The sequence below is a fragment of the Biomphalaria glabrata genome, chromosome 1 (genome assembly GCF_947242115.1).
Source record: "Biomphalaria glabrata chromosome 1, xgBioGlab47.1, whole genome shotgun sequence".
Classification (NCBI taxonomy): domain Eukaryota; kingdom Metazoa; phylum Mollusca; class Gastropoda; family Planorbidae; genus Biomphalaria; species Biomphalaria glabrata.
In genome coordinates, this window is record NC_074711.1 from 72,197,515 (window position 1) to 72,214,086 (window position 16,572).

General features: G+C 41.5%; 1 protein-coding gene across 3 annotated transcripts; it reads left to right on the forward strand.

The window, feature by feature from the left end:
* Nucleotides 1-789: 789 nt before the first annotated feature.
* Nucleotides 790-16,558, forward strand: LOC106071911 (ceroid-lipofuscinosis neuronal protein 6-like). 3 transcript variants are annotated; one of them, XM_056012814.1, is made up of 9 exons: nt 791-966; nt 3,260-3,318; nt 6,980-7,083; nt 7,180-7,276; nt 9,132-9,230; nt 12,125-12,313; nt 14,970-15,025; nt 15,999-16,124; nt 16,229-16,558. In XM_056012814.1, the coding sequence occupies exons 3-9, from the start codon at nt 6,983-6,985 to the stop codon at nt 16,491-16,493; spliced, it is 933 nt and encodes a 310-aa protein (XP_055868789.1). In that variant the 5' UTR covers nt 791-966; nt 3,260-3,318; nt 6,980-6,982; the 3' UTR covers nt 16,494-16,558. The 3 variants fall into 3 exon arrangements, with proteins under 3 accessions (XP_055868794.1, XP_055868789.1, XP_055868787.1); XM_056012812.1 differs by having other exon boundaries at nt 3,265-3,318; XM_056012819.1 differs by lacking the exon at nt 3,260-3,318 and having other exon boundaries at nt 790-966.
* The last annotated feature ends 14 nt before the right edge of the window (nt 16,559-16,572 follow it).

The following is a 16,572-nucleotide window of genomic DNA, read 5'->3' on the forward strand; positions in this document are numbered from 1 at the left end:
TATACCATTGAGTGCACCCAACTCAAAAGGATACCTGACTTTAGTTGAGGAATGCAAAGACGGTTGGTCATTGTGCTGCTCGTTAAGCATTGGCCAAAGAAACTTGACTTTAACATCGATCTCTATACGAAATAATGGTCTTAAGTTTCTTGTTTATCGTTTAGTCTGTATAAGGAATTGACGTCTGCAAGAATACTAGAATATACGGATGTAGGGTATTTACGACAATGCTTTAGATTACTATTAAAGTTTAAAGTGTCAAGATTTTTTTTTATCACGACGCTCAAAGTGTTGCATTTAAAGATAATACAATAAAATCTTATTTGAAATTTTACTGGCATTCGTGCGGCCTTTTCGGTGGCCCTACTGGCCCAATAGGGTACAAGCCCACCGGGTATTTGCCCGAATGCCCATATAGCCAGTCCATATAGTCTATATTTAGGTCTACGAACCCTGTCGCCCCCGTATATGACACTTGCCCAGAGCCTCGATCGCGTACTGCAAAGGCTGCCTCTGTCTACTCACACACGAAATGTGTAGCCGCCTATTCCCCTTTGATAAGATTTCAGCTACGCCTCAGCTTCCTAGCACCTTTAGCAAGGAACTCTAGAACATGATATCCGCCCCTGCAGACGGATTGTAAATCTATATATGCGATCGTTGAGACGCCTGATGTACGAAAAAAAAAACAACAACTAATTTCTTATTAGTATTCACAGCGCATGCGTGCTACAATCATTTATCGCTTATTTGAACTTAAATCTTTTTTTTTTCCCTTCCTCATTCAATGAAAACGTCCTAGCGTGACCTACTACACGTGGAGCTTTCTGAGTGTGTGATAGTGTGTCAGTGTGTTGTGAAAGTGTGTGCGTGGAGGTGTGTGATTCAATAATAGCGTGGATGCACAGCCTGGAACCGCCTGAGTCTTTCTTCTTCTTATTTTCCTCCTTCTGATCGTATTTGCAGGTAATTTTAAAATCATGGTCTTAACGTTTAGTCGCCTAGTCCCATTAAGGTTATATTTAGAACTGTCTTAGAGGGTGACAGGCGTACAAGGTCAAGGCAGGAGCTTCTAGTTTGAATGCGGATATAATATAATAAAAACGATTCTTTAACTTGTAATAATGAATTTTAAGTGTTTGAGGGGAGGGGGTGGTATTATATTTATCAGTCCTTAGTGCAATAGTGGTGTAAAATTCTACAAAAAAAAAATGTTACACAGTCTCTATACTCACAATATACTATGAAGGTGTAAATGTACACATACGCAGATTCGCTAGTTTCGTAACTTAAGTTCTTAATGGAAAAAAAAGGGCGGGTTATTTTCGTGTACAATATGCCTGTATATAACCCATCTCCCTCATTTAATGTTTACTATGACAATTTGAAACAATTCTCTGGTCTTATCATGTACAATAGATATTTTTTTTAGCCGTTGTTGTTTTCAGTGTTTTTTTAATTATTCAAAGCAATATGCTAGCCACCCCCCACCTCCCCTACCCTGTGTACTTGACATGTCCAGAAGGTCCTGAGCTTGGAAGAGGCTGCGTTGCTTTCAAGAGTGAAGTCCCCCACCCGTTCATCAAAAGCTGAACCAGAATATCTGCACAGGTAGACATTCTTGTGCTGGATCTGGTTGTGCAAATCCCTCGTCTGCTATCATTCACCAATGATTCATTACGCAAGTGGCTTTCCACGAGTTCCTACAAAGCTGATTCACTTCACGTTAAAAGTGAAGATTCGTTGTCACTGACAGGAGGTCCTGGCTGCATCGTGTCCCAGAGTTTTCTGCTTTTTTCACGTCGATGTAGCTCTAATGTGGCAGTGGCGTAGCTAAGGACCCCCAGCATTTTGACATACGACGTGCATTTTGATAATGTAAAAACAAATTTTGGACACTCATTTGAAGGCCTCCCTCAAATGGGGGCCCGGGGGATTCTCAAATTTGTACCCCTCTTCCCCCCACCCTAGCAACGCCACTGTAGTGGTAATTTGACATATATCAATGAGTAGGTGTGCAACATTATTCTCTCTTCTTAATTTAGGTTTTATCACATTCTCTTCTATAGTTACATTTTTGCACAGATCTAGATCTAGTATTTCACTAGCCGTGGTATTCAGAAACCTATTGTAGCTTGGCAGGTACTTTAGTGAATCATTTGTCGTAGCATTCAGTTTGGTTAGCCATGTGTCAACCATTTGTCAATGGACCAGTTGTCTGTCAACCATTTGTTGGGTGAACCGATTGTCGGGAACGAATTGTCGTTGAACCAGTTATCTGTGAACGATCAGCCCTAACCCACACAAATCTTCACTAAGCCGCACGTCTTCTAGGCACACGAGCTGTCGTTGCACCGATGGACGCTGGGAAATGTTATCTAAGAAAACACAAGGCGCGCATAAAGTGTTCGCCTTTACTTCTGATTAGAGCAGACCTAGAGAAAAGGGGGGGGGGGGGGGGAATAGAACTGAGACTGATAACATCGATCCGTTAGGATTTAAAAATTAATGTGACCTAATTGCAGAGCTACAAATATAGTCCGCCACAGTTTGACACAAGATGGTGGGAAATGGTTTTGCTAGGTTTTTTTTTTTTTGTGTGTGTGTGTGTGTGTGTGTAGGTGAATTCGAAGTTGCGATGAATAATAGAATATTTCTGAAGAGTTAGAAACCTGTGGCGGTACCGGGAAGTTTTGGGGTGAGCTTCTCGTTCCTTTCCTTTGAAGAGTTCAAGATTTTGTGAAGAGAAGAGTCATTTAAAACGAAGTATTATTTTGTTACAAAGCTTATATAAACTCACTCTCTCTGTCTGTCTGGTAAAAAGGTTGTAAAGATGATTTCTCCCGCACCCAATCTCGGATCAAGCTGAAATTTTGCACAATTATTTATTTTACCTGACAACACAAGAATCAATAAATATAAATAACCAATTAGTTAACTATTGGTAATTAATTATTTTGTTTGGTATCTCGAACAAGGGAAAAAATTGTAATGGACTGAAGTGGTGCTATAAGCTGAATTAGTCCCCTTTATAGGTCGTCGTCTGATTCTTAGTGAACACAAACCTGAAAAATAGGTCGAGGCTATAGAAACAATTGATAACTATTTTATATTATACAATCTCCCATGTTCATAAGCTCTCCACTAGCAGAGTGGTTACCGTGTTGGCTTGAGAAGCCCGAGAAAGCTTGAGCCATGAGTTCGAATTCAGGTCGTTTCCCCCTTTTTTTTCATATATTTAAATGCTTTTTATTGTTAGTCTAGATCTACACCAAATGACTGATCCAAACTAGATGATACAAGTAGGCTTGGGATAAGGTTTGTTTGTTTTTTTAAAGTATTTTGTTATGTTTTTCTTGTTTTATGAAGAGTATGAAAAGTAATTATTGGTAATTTATTATTATTTTGTTTGGTATTGAACAAAGGAAATAAATTGTACTTGAAAGATGTGGTGGTATACGTTGAAATAGTCCCCATTATACTTTGTGAAAAGAATTAGATCGTTACTTAACGTTGTTTCATAAGCTGTCCGCTGGCACAGTGGTCAGTGTGTTGGCTTGAGTAGGCTTGGGCCCTTGAGCTCGAATTTAAGTCGCACAACTTTTATTTTTATCAAATGCATTGAAAAGGCAAATAAGGTTACCTTCACAAGATAAACCCTTTCTGTCTTCCCCCCCCCCAGCTTTCTGTCTTCCCCCCCTCACCTTTCTGTCTTCCCCCCCCCCACCTTTCTGTCTTCCCCCCCCCTCACCTTTCTGTCTTCCCCCCCCCCCACCTTTCTGTCTTCCCCCCCTCACCTTTCTGTCTTCCCCCCCCCACACCTTTCTGTCTTCCCCCCCACCTTTCTGTTTTCCCCCCCCACCTTTCTGTCTTCCCCCCAGCTTTCTATCTTCCCCCCCCCACACCTTTCTGTCTTCCCCCCCCCCACCTTTCTGTTTCCCCCCCCCCCACCTTTCTGTCTTCCCCCCAGCTTTCTATCTTCCCCCCCTCACCTTTCTGTCTTCCCCCCCATCTTTCTGTCTCCCCCCCCCCACACCTTTCTGTCTTCCCCCCACCTTTCTGTCTTCCCCCCACCTTTCTGTCTTCCCCCCCCCACCTTTCTGTTTTCCACCTACCTTTCTGTTTTCCACCTACCTTTCTGTCTTCCCCCCCCCTACCACCTTTCTGTCTTCCCCCCACCTTTCTGTCTTCCCCCCAGCTTTCTGTCTTCCCCCCCCCCTACCACCTTTCTGTCTTCCCCCCCCTACCACCTTTCTGTCTTCCCCCCCCCACCTTTCTGTCTTCCCCCCAGCTTTCTGTCTTCCCCCCCTACCACTTTTCTGTCTTCCCCCCCCCTACCACCTTTCTGTCTTCCCCCCCCCCCACCTTTCTGTCTTCCCCCCAGCTTTCTGTCTTCCCCCCAGCTTTCTGTCTTCCCCCCCCCCACCTTTCTGTCTTCCACCCAGCTTTCTGTCTCCCCCCCCCAGCTTTCTGTCTTCCCCCCCCACCTTTCTGTCTTCCCCCTCCTCCCAGCTTTCTGTCTTCCCCCCCCCCCAGCTTTCTGTCTTCCCCCCAGCTTTCTGTCTTCCCCCCCCAGCTTTCTGTCTTCCCCCCCCAGCTTTCTGTCTCCCCCCCCCACCTTTCTGTCTTCCCCCCCCACCTTTCTGTCTCCCCCCCCCCAGCTTTCTGTCTTCCCCCCAGCTTTCTGTCTTCCCCCCCCAGCTTTCTGTCTTCCCCCCCCCCCCAGCTTTCTGTCTTCCCCCCAGCTTTCTGTCTTCCCCCCCCACCTTTCTGTCTTCCCCCCCCCCAGCTTTCTGTCTTCCCCCCCCCCCCCAGCTTTCTGTCTTCCCCCCCACTTTTCTGTCTTCCCCCCAGCTTTCTGTCTCCCCCCCCCCCACCTTTCTGTCTTCCCCCCCCCACCTTTCTGTCTTCCCCCCCCCCAGCTTTCTGTCTTCCCCCCCACCTTTCTGTCTTCCCCCCCCCAGCTTTCTGTCTTCCCCCCAGCTTTCTGTCTTCCCCCCCCCCCCCCACCTTTCTGTCTTCCCCCCCCCCAGCTTTCTGTCTTCCCCCCCCCACCTTTCTGTCTTCCCCCCCCACCTTTCTGTCTTCCCCCCCCCCCACCTTTCTGTCTTCCCCCCCCCCCCCACCTTTCTGTCTCCCCCCCCCACCTTTCTGTCTTCCCCCCCCCCCACCTTTCTGTCTCCCCCCCCACCTTTCTGTCTTCCCCCCCCCCACCTTTCTGTCTTCCCCCCCCCCCCACCTTTCTGTCTCCCCCCCCCAACCTTTCTGTCTTCCCCCCCCCCCCACACCTTTCTGTCTTCCCCCCCCCCCCCACCTTTCTGTCTCCCCCCCCCCCACCTTTCTGTCTCCCCCCCCCCCACCTTTCTGTCTTCCCCCCAGCTTTCTATCTTCCCCCCCCCCCCACCTTTCTGTCTTCCCCTCCCCCACACCACCTTTCTGTCTTCCCCCCCCCCACACCACCTTTCTGTCTTCCCCCCAGCTTTCTATTTCCCCCCTCTTCTTTTTTTTTCCCTATCCCGACTGGACCGAAAAGTGATAGGACTATATAGCATTGAGGAAACTAAAAGTATGAATTTGCGCTAAACAAAAACAATTAGTAAAAATATTTCTAATCGAACAGATTTACTATTGTTGGTCTAGAACTCTAGATCTATTACAATGGTTTGTGGAGGATTTCAGCCAGGCTGGGATGCCCATCTACGTTCCTATCCATTCTCAAGCAGTTTCACGTTCCGCACCGGGTGAAACCTACCAGGGGGTGACTCTCAAGTGAAAAAGAATTGTACTTTGGAAAAAGCAGACAACTTTGATGAAAATCGGTGATTAGCTAGATACCCAAACAAACATACATACATACTTTTTAACTTTATTTTTTGGTAGGCCTACAAATGTCCAAAAAGATAAACGTTGGAAATGGGGATGCAAAGGTGGTCTTTCTTTTAAGACAAAAGTATGTTGTATTTGCATTGTAATTATTTTATTATTAATCAAGTAAAAACAGCATTATTTCCTAAATTTAAAAAAATTAAATTATTATAACTAGAACTTTCCCTCATAAACTATAAGATCAATTCAAGTGTTTGTTGTTTTTTTTCCAATAAGACTTTTCAATGCGTCAACAACAACGCGATTTGAAAGTATTCTACCTCCTTATGGCAGAACTGATACATTTCTCCCGACTATGGTACAATCGTACTATTGACTATTGTTTAGCCTTCTTGCTAAACACGAATATGATCAAATGACGATCAAGCCCTTTAATAACTTGCATGTTATGCTGCAGTTTCTCAAACTGTGTAGAGGGCGAAGCTTTTCAAATTGTTTTTCTTTCTTAGACCAGATTTCACAACTGTTGAATATCGTTATTTTGACAACGTTTGTGTAACAAAAAAAAATAATTAAAGGTCCGCAGCGTAAGTCCTTACTGAACAAGAAAATGATCTTAAGGTCATCAAAACCACTACAGACATGCTTGCGCTATATAGAGCTCGAATATCCCTCGAATAACAGTATTGACCAATGCTAACCTTCTTTATTAGACTTGGCTTTCAACTTACTTTTTTTTGTTTTAGCTTGAATGAATAGTGTGCTCTGATTGCAAGAAAATACTTCAATATCGGAACGTTCTTGCCTGTTATATTTTAACCTTTTTTGACATGGGCTCTGCATACTACGAGAAAAAAGCGCTGTAAATGATTTTAAAAAATGAAACCCTGAACGCAGGAAAGTAACTGGCCAAGCTTACTACGCTTCCCCTAGATCTTTTCCCTTAAAGGAAGGGGGAGGGAGGGGACTGATTCCTCTCTTATGCTGTTTCCAGCAAGACTTAGAAATTATCTACAAAAATATTTACGAAACCAAACCCTTGTCACCGTGTTTCGTGCTTTATGTATTTATTTATTTGAAAGTCTGACCTACTACACGAGCTGAGTTTTGTATGCACTACACAGTGACTATGTACTTTATTTTACACACCCAGAAAATGGTCAAAAACGACAGTAGCGGCTTGAGGCAAAGGCAGATACAGTCCGTGGGGCAAAAGTCTGGCTCCACAACGGAGAGAGAGACGAAAGAGAAGTCCAGGTATTACATTCCAGACGCTTCAACGTTTGCATTAAAACATTTCATGTGAATCACTTTCAGTTTTGTTGAAAACATTGTTTCGTTTTGATTTCACAGAAAACCCAAAGATGGTTCTCAACCCTTTCATTATGACCTTTGGCTAATCCTTGCATTGGATAACTGGATATTTGACTTTGGGCGCCCTATAGCTGCGGTAAGCTATATCATTTGATTCAAAGAAATTTTTTAACGGGCCATTGGTTTTGCAAGTCTATTGTCTATTGACCGAAAATCTCATTTCAAAATGTCTTTTTAACGTTCCCAATATAGGTACAACTGCTAATTTTGGTCTCGAGGTGAAATCTTTTTTTTTTTTTTACAAACTCTGTCTGTCTGTCTGTTTGTCTGTTAAAAACTTTGTACGCGTTATTCTCCCACACCCAATCTCGGATCAAGCTGAAATTTTGCACAATTGTTTCTTTTACTTAAGAAACAACAATCGATAAAAATAAAAATTAACCAATCAGTTAATTACCTTTTGGTAATTATTTCATTTGGAATCGATCAAGGGAAAGAAGTTATACTTGACTGATGTGGTGGTATACATTGAATACTTTGCAGATCGTCGCTTTTAAGTTTGAAACTAACAATAGATAACTAAAACCTTCTATTTTCAAAAGCACTTCCCAGGCACAGTGGTTAGTATGTTAGCTTGAGAAGGCTAAGGAGGCTTGAGCCCTCGAGTTCGAAAACAGTTCGTTCATCTTTTTTTTTATTATTATAAATGCATTTAAAAAGAGATCGGTAACATTCACTCAGATACCCAATTCTCAGTAAAGTTAATAGGATGAAATTGTGCTTAATAAAAACAATTGGTAAAAAAAATTCCAGTTGCACAGATTTATAATTGTTAGTCTAGAGTCTAGATCTATTACTAATTTAATCACGTGACTGATCCAAGCATCTACGCCACATATAAGGTTTTTAAAAATACTTTTTTATATTTTTCTTGTTTTTAATTTGTAATGCAAGCAGAAGAGTAGGAGGCGCGGCGGCTGAGTCGTAAAGCGCTTGGCTTCCAAACCGTAGGGTCTCTCTGAAGACTGGGATTTTTATTTCGAGTTTTTTAGGGCACCTTTGAGTTCACCCAGCTCTAATGGTACCTGACATTCGTTGGGGAAATGTAAAGGTTGGTCCTTAACTGTGGGCCACAGAAACAGATCACATTTACATCAGCTGCCCTATAAACCACACAGTCTGAAAGGGGAACTTTCATTTTTACTTTCATAAACAGAAGAGCTTAGAAGTACACATTTTAAGCTATTTTATGCTTTTCATAGTTCATAGCTAATCAATACTTTTGTACTCTGTGCATCGTCTGCATAAAAAACTTTTTTTTTTCTCTATTTATGAAAGGTAAAGAATAGTGACCATCATGGACTTTGTTTAAATAAACAGTGGAACGAATGAAATGCACAGACTCCCCACCAGCATACATAAATACATGCAGCTCAATGTCTGAACGCTTCTGTTTTTTACTTCCTTCGGGATTTTCAAAACTGAACGTGTTATCTTAAACTCTAAACAAATTGTCACTGTGACCTGGGTGTTGATGTGATCTGGGTGTTGATGTAACCTGGGTGTTGATGTAACCTGGGTGTTGATGTAACCTGGGTGTTGATGTGACCTGGGTGTTGATGTAACCTGGGTGTTGATGTAACCTGTGTGTTGATGTGATCTGGGTGTTGATGTAACCTGGGTGTTGATGTGACCTGGGTGTTGATGTGATCTGGTTGTTGATGTAACCTGGGTGTTGATGTGACCTGGGTGTTGATGTGATCTGGGTGTTGATGTAACCTGGGTGTTGATGTGATCTGGGTGTTGATGTAACCTGGGTGTTGATGTGATCTGGGTGTTGATGTAACCTGGGTGTTGATGTAACCTGTGTGTTGATGTAACCTGGGTGTTGATAAAAAGAACACGCAATAATATTAATAATAACAAATGTGTCACTACATAATGAAAATATTTACTTATAATTGTTGAATTTTCTCCTCTCTTGACCTCAGATGTTCGTGCCCTTGACATGGACGCCCCTGGATATGCCCAGCATTGGGGACTATTTCCACATGGCCTACAACGTCATCACGCCCTTCTGCCTACTTAAGGTAATTGTATTGTCTGCTGCTATTGCCCTCTGGTGTACATCTTTGCCATTGTCAATTCGGGGAATCCAACAAAATCTAGCCCCGAGTACATTTCAGTTGTGAAACATTCGATTTTGTGTGTTTTATTTGCCCCGGATAATTACTCTGTTTGATTGAACCAAAAAAAGTAGCGGTGGGAATCGAAATGAAAGTCGGTCAGAACTTGACATTGATGCCCTGATTAAAAACATTCTATTCTATAAATAGTGAATAGATTCCAATAACAGTGTATATGGGTCATTATGGGTTAGAGTTACGGTTAGGTTTCAATAGATCAGAAGTCAAACTGCTGTCTAATGCCGTGTCACTTTTGTCTTCCTAGTTATAAAGCTAGAATTTTGATTCGTCCTTGAATTTCATTGTCTTCGAGGATATTCTGATGTTAGTGGATGAGGGAAGGGGGTAATTTCGTTATTCTGCTGTGTCTGGTGTGTCTTTTGTATCTGGTGTGTCTTTTGTGGCTGTTTTCATCTGAGATAAGCATGTCATGTTACATTTCTGACGTATGTTTGTTAGACATTTTTTACTTAGTGATTTGAAAAAAAGCTTGAGACGACGTGGGTTTTACGAAGAAATGTCATCCGTGACCTGTTTTGTTGTTCTAACAGAGATGTCATCCGTGACCTGTTTTGTTGTTCTAACAGAGATGTCATCCATGACCTGTTCTGTTGTTCTAACAGAAATGTCATCCGTGACCTGTATTGTTGTTCTAACAGAAATGTCATCCGTGACCTGTTTTGTTGTTCTAACAGAGATGTCATCCGTGACCTGTTTTGTTGTTCTAACAGAGATGTCATCCGTGACCTGTTTTGTTGTTCTAACAGAGATGTCATCCGTGACCTGTTTTGTTGTTCTAACAGAAATGTCATCCGTGACCTGTTTTGTTGTTCTAACAGAGATGTCATCCGTGACCTGTTTTGTTGTTCTAACAGAGATGTCATCCGTGACCTGTTTTGTTGTTCTAACAGAAATGTCATCCGTGACCTGTATTGTTGTTCTAACAGAAATGTCATCCGTGACCTGTTTTGTTGTTCTAACAGAAATGTCATCCGTGACCTGTTTTGTTGTTCTAACAGAGATGTCATCCGTGACCTGTTTTGTTGTTCTAACAGAGATGTCATCCGTGACCTGTATTGTTGTTCTAACAGAAATGTCATCCGTGACCTGTTTTGTTGTTCTAACAGAGATGTCATCCGTGACCTGTTTTGTTGTTCTAACAGAGATGTCATCCATGACCTGTATTGTTGTTCTGTTGTTGTTTTGTTTGTGAAATCATATTGTCGTGTTGATTAGTATTGTCTGAGGGGGGGGGGGGAGGCTGAGTGGTAAAGCGCTCTGGTTCGAATCCTGATGAAGACTGGGATTTTGAAATTCGGGATTTTGAGGTCTCGCTCCTGAGTTCAGTCTGTATACGTCGGGGAAGTAAAGGTTGGTCGTTGTGATGGCCACGTGACATCCTCATTAACAGTCGTCCTTCATATAAAAAGATCATCCGCCCCCATCAATCGAAAGGTCTGAAATGAATACCGTTACCTTGACCTAGCATTGTCTGAAAGTCAATGGGGGAACCAGGAGTGTTGAGATGTCCAGACTGTAGATAGAAGGGAGAGAACCCAACATTGTGTTTCTTATAGGCTGATGCCTAGCAAACAAACTCGTGTTATTTTGTACAAAAGACTTCGGCAAGGGCCCTTCTAGGAGTCTTGTATGTGTGTCCCGCGAGCTTAGTGAGAGCTCTCCGTCTGTGTCTTTCAGAGACCATCCGCTGCCAGCTGCTTTCCTCTATGCCAGTGAGAGCAAAATGGCGCATACGTAGAATGGGATTTTAAATTTCGGACTTATTAGGTCGCCCCAGAGTTCACCCAACTCTATTGGGTACCTCAATTTTATTGGGAAAAAATAAAGACACCCTCATTAACCATGGGCCACAAAAACAGATGACCTTAACATCAGATGCCCCTTAGATCGTACAATCTGTAAGGACTACTTTACTTTACTGACATACATAGTTCAATCAGATGCCGTGTGACTTGTTACACTATAAAGTTTGAATATAATTAACTTTAAATAGTACAAAACACTCATTTGAAAGGCATGTATACATAGAGAAGCTAAAGAGAGTTAAATAATTTTTTTATAAGTAATTAAGGGACGCTACTCTTTTATTATTTTTAAGAGCATGTCGGCATTTTTTATTTTTCTTTACTAAAGAAATGGTTTAGGAGTAAGGTGGTCGAGATGTCAATCCGAACGACGCGTGAGTTGAGATCTGGGTGAAAGTCTGACGTTACTTTAATCCAGCGGTTCTCAACCTTTTATGCTCGGCGACCCCTTTTTACAATCATCCACTCTGCCGCGCCCCCCCCCCCCCACACACACACACAGCAAAAGAAGAATAGACAATAACCATCCATATTTTCGATGGTCTTAGGCGACCCTTAGCAAATCCGTCAATCGACCCCCAAAGGGGTCGCGACCGACAGGTTGAGAACCCCTGCATTAATCTAAATGGCTATCTGGTCTCAGCTGGAAGAATACAAACGTTTGGTCATTGACACATTGTGCTGGCCAAGAAACACCATGTTAACCGTTGACCTAGAAACCAATTAACTTATCATCTGCCCTCTGCTCCTCTATGTTTCAAATGGAAACAAGCATACCGTTTGAATATTAATGTTCCAAAACTAGCATGTACATAATACATAATGCATGTATTTAGAAAACACAAGTGAACCCTATAAACGCTCTAAATGTATACTTCACAAAGAGTTGTTGCCCTTGCATCCTTCATGTGTATCTTTGTATTTAAACACAACACCTATTTGAATGGTGTCACTTTGTTCCTGTGTCCCCAGCTGTTAGAAAGAAGCACCCACCGCTTGTCCTCCAACGTGACCTACCTCAGCATCATCGTCTTCGTCATGGGTGCCAGCATCCACTTGGTGGGAGACTCGGTGAACCATAGGCTCATCCACTTGGGCTACAAGAATCACCTGAGCGTGGCGGAGAACCCAATCATGAAGGAGCTTCGCCCCAAGGAACTAGTGAGTGGCAGCTAAATAGATCTAGTCACCTCTCATATACTATTACGACATTTCTCTGCCAACCCCCCCCCCCACCCGCCTTTCTCTATTTCTCCATCTTCTTGACTCAGATTCGTAAATGAATTATATTTTAAATAGCGCAGAAATGCTTTCTCTCTCGGTATGTTTTACTAGATTTATCTTTTAAATGCTATTAGTATTAGATGCTTTTTGGACAGTGTTATATTACTTGCTCTTTCTCTCTCTCTTTTTTTTTCTCTCTCTCTCTCTTTCTCTCTTTCATTGCAGTTTAGACATAACCCACTCAAAGGGTCGCCAAGTTAACGGTGTGGACGCCTATGTGAAACCAGAACAGTTTATCAATGCACTGTACCAGTGTAACCTTTCACCCGTTTCTTTGACGCGCTGACGTAATTTGGAAGACAAATATTGATGGTAGACATCCCGAACTGCAATCTTATGACCGGATCAATAATTTCATTAATCTCAGGCGCCATCTTATTTAGTATCGTGTCTGCTGGGGGCTTCCCCCTTCACTTGCAGGACGTGACGGTGTAATGATATGCAAATGTGTCCATTAAATGCAGTCTGGTCCTGTAATTGAGACTTGGAATATGAGTGGGGCGGGGGGGGGGGGGGGGGGGGGAGGGACGCACATCGGTGGATGTGAAAAAGAACGTTTAGAAATTGGCCCTTCACCTTTAGTCTAGATATGTTTCGGGGGACAACGGTGTTGAGTGCCCCCCACTTCAAATATAATAAAAATAATTTCTAAAAATAATTTTTAAAAATGTTTGATTCGATTCGTGTATCGAACCCAGGACACCGTCGTCTGCTAGAACTAAACGCATTTTCTGATTCTGCCTGCGAGAAAGTCATATGCGATTATTTATTGGTATGCTCATTGTATTGACATCTAGATCGAACATTTCCAAAGAAATGCAAGGCTAGAAATGCAAGGCTAGTGGTCACGTAATTAGACAATTTGAAGTTCTTTTTAAGGATACATTTTCTACTATTTAACTTTTTATATGTTTTCAAGGTAAATATTATCTTTACATAAGTATTATACAGAAGTTATATTTAATATACTATAGTATTCGTTAAACTAAGGCATGGGTATTTAGCAAAAGTAAGCTCGAGATTGTAATTTTAATCCAAAATATTTTGTTTAAATGTCTCTACTAAAGCAAAGCTTCAGTTTTTACAATGGCTCTTTGTTCAACGTCATTTCTGTATTTTTTCACATTTGGCTCTTTTGGGTTGTCAGGTTTGGCGACCACTGAACTACACAGCCGTCCAATGACACGTCGTATTTAATGGCGATTATGGCAAAGCCGCGAAGATACTTTGGAGTCACTATCAACCTAACATTAAGAAAAGCTGGACTCAGTGATTTAGCTCGTCTTGGATCCTTCCCTGCTATTTAATGGCCATCCCCTGCTCTACAGCCTTTTACGAAGCCCAGAGGGGAAAGTCAAGTTCAAATCAACATTTTTTTTTGGTCACTTCCTATCGACCAAGTAGTACAACTGGTTTACTACGCTAGCAAATCAATAAAGTTCAAACAGTGGTACTTTTGTCATGTTCCGTTAGTCTATCATTACTGCTTATCTGAGTTATTTGAGACATTTTTAAAGCCCGGATGTGGTCGGAAGTACCCGGGAAATTGTACCCATTAAAGTTTACAATTGTGTCTTAAATTGTTTCAATCTTGAAGTCACTGGGAGACCGATGTAGAGCAATATAATTGTCTTAATAACATAATAGTTATTGATCAATTGAGATCACAATGTGGACTGATTGCACTGTGCTTTTAATAAATAAATTATGGCTTTTATATAGCGCTACTTTCATGCTTATAACATGCTCAGAGCGCTTTGGTCCAATCTCAGTTGTGGACCAGTTTGGGGGGGGGGGGGGCGGAAGATATCTAGGAGGAGGTTTTTCCGTGCTGCCTTCAGGCACTCAGTTAACACAACTCTGCCCAAGTCGGGTGTCGAACCTCGAGCCCCCTTCATAAGTAGCCAAGCCAAGTTCAAGCGCACTTAGCCTATTATTCTAATGATATTAATAATAATTTTGAAAGACATTCAAGAAAAAGTCACGTGACAGACAGTTTGCGTATAAAGAAACAAAATCTAGTGAAGATTTTCTAATAATACTGTAGTAGGCCTACGTATATTTTTAGAATGTAGTTAGGATTAAATTGTAAGTTACTACAGTATGTTAAATCATCTCTTATTGTAACCTGTCTCCCTACTCATTTCTCTTATTGTAACGACATGTCTCTCTATTGCTTTCTCTTATTGTAACGACATGGCCTTCTTAAGATTATTGTTTAACAAATAACAAGTTACTATGAAAAGTCCCGGGTTCAAACCCTGCCCGCTGCCATCCCCTTCATCTTGCGGGAGGTTTGGACTAGGACGTAGATGATCAACTCTGAAGGAACATCTCGAAACATGTCAAACATTTGACACACATGTACAAATAGATCACTGATATACTTTCTTGTGTATGTCAAAACTCATAACTCATATCTTTTATTAAACATATTTAGTGCAAGGCATAACCTTGATGTATGTATTGTACATATTCATCTAGATGTTTATTGCATCTCATTATGATCTCATAACCTTGACCTCTGTTGTAGCTGAAGTCTTTCGAACTGTTGTACAGATATGACGAAGAAATAGGACACTTGATGTGGTAAATAGGTATTCTAATTAGTTAATTTCATAAAGCACTACTTATCTGTTGTGGCACCCTATGCAGTTTGACAAACGTTGGTGAAGGTAATTCATATTTGCATAAGAACAGTCACCAGTAAGCAATGCAAGACTTAGATATGATGTAAAAGAAGTTAATATCGGTAGAGACAATCGCATTTCTTTACATAGAGAAGTGACAGAGGGAATGTTGGCAATCAAAATGAACATGAGAATCCATGAGTTTTATCCTGAAAGAAAATATTAAACATCTTAGGTAGCATTATACTAAGCATCATGTGTAGCAATATACTAAATATCCTAGGCAGCAATACTACAGAAGAACTGTAACTAAGGTCATTTAAGGTACTTCTTCAATGCATCTTCTGTACAGCTCTTTTGCAGTTTGCACTTTGAAGAAGTAGCGTGCTTCTATTTTCAACTGATCCGCTCTGGCCTACAGCGTGTGTTGTCATACTGGGTTGTTGTTACTTTTGATACATTTGAAGACCTCAGTGGTAAAAATACTTCACCCCCGCTTTGTTAGAGCTAGAAATTATCTTATCTATGATTGGTTTAGCTGGGCGGAAAATCGAAGTCTTGAGAAAACAAGTATACATGAAAAGTTCATATTTCAACATCTAGAAGAGGTCACTTTACATGATTGGCACTTGTGTTATGGTAGGGTTTTTTTTTTTTTTTTTGTATTCTCGTTATAACAAAGTTGTTAGTGTCTTTAAGTCTCCAAGAACAATGGCGTTCTTTTGTGTGTATGTCTGCGTGTGTTTGTTGGGTATAATCAAATGAATGGTACATTATTTAGACAATTGTTGTTAAATCCACATAGGGCGCTATTATAGTGACTCGTGTAGCTAAAAGCTAAAATTGATTTATACATTATTTACGTCAATCAAAACGATTTTTTTTAAATTCACAAACAAAATCAAAACCTAACAGACGCTTGTGTTTTTCAGGTACATCCCATTCTTCCTGTGTCTCTTGTTGTACTATGTGGGCTGTTTCACGAAATCATCCACTTTAAGTACACGTGTGGGCTTCGTCTGGTCCTCATTAGTGCTAGTCAGCGGTACCTACTACTGGTAAATGGTCGTCTCTAAAATAGAAGCCTATAAACCTTAATGAAGGATCGATAGTTTATTAGCTCCTATCTCTGTCCAACATTCACTTCTTCTCTTCCATCCAGGTATCTAGCTACAGAGGGACAAATCTTTCCGCTGTTCTTTATAACGTACCTGGTCATGGTGGCTGTCAGTGTCCTTAACTCATTTCGAGGTTTGTCCTGCGACTTGAACGGTCGCTTTCTTATCTGGACTTTCACCTTGACCACTGTCCTGACAGGGGTGTGGTCCTTCTGGCTTTGGGATGACCAGACCTTGAGAAAGAAATATCCAGGGCTCATCTACATCCCTGAACCCTGGGCGTACTACACGCTCTACCTGGCACAGTGAGAAGGTCTTTACAAAGGTTGCTATCTTATGTTATTCACTTGAAATAAATAGATCTACTAGACGAAGCAGTATTTTGTTT

What these genes read in the sequence shown, in the direction of transcription:
- LOC106071911 (XM_056012819.1), top strand. Translation starts at nt 6,983, where the DNA reads ATGGTCAAAAACGACAGTAGCGGCTTGAGGCAAAGGCAGATACAGTCC. An exon ending in CGCCCTTCTGCCTACTTAAG is followed by an intron (nt 9,231 to 12,124) that starts GTAATTGTATTG and finishes CTGTGTCCCCAG; the next exon opens with CTGTTAGAAAGAAGCACCCA. An exon ending in GTCAGCGGTACCTACTACTG is followed by an intron (nt 16,125 to 16,228) that starts GTAAATGGTCGT and finishes TCTTCCATCCAG; the next exon opens with GTATCTAGCTACAGAGGGAC.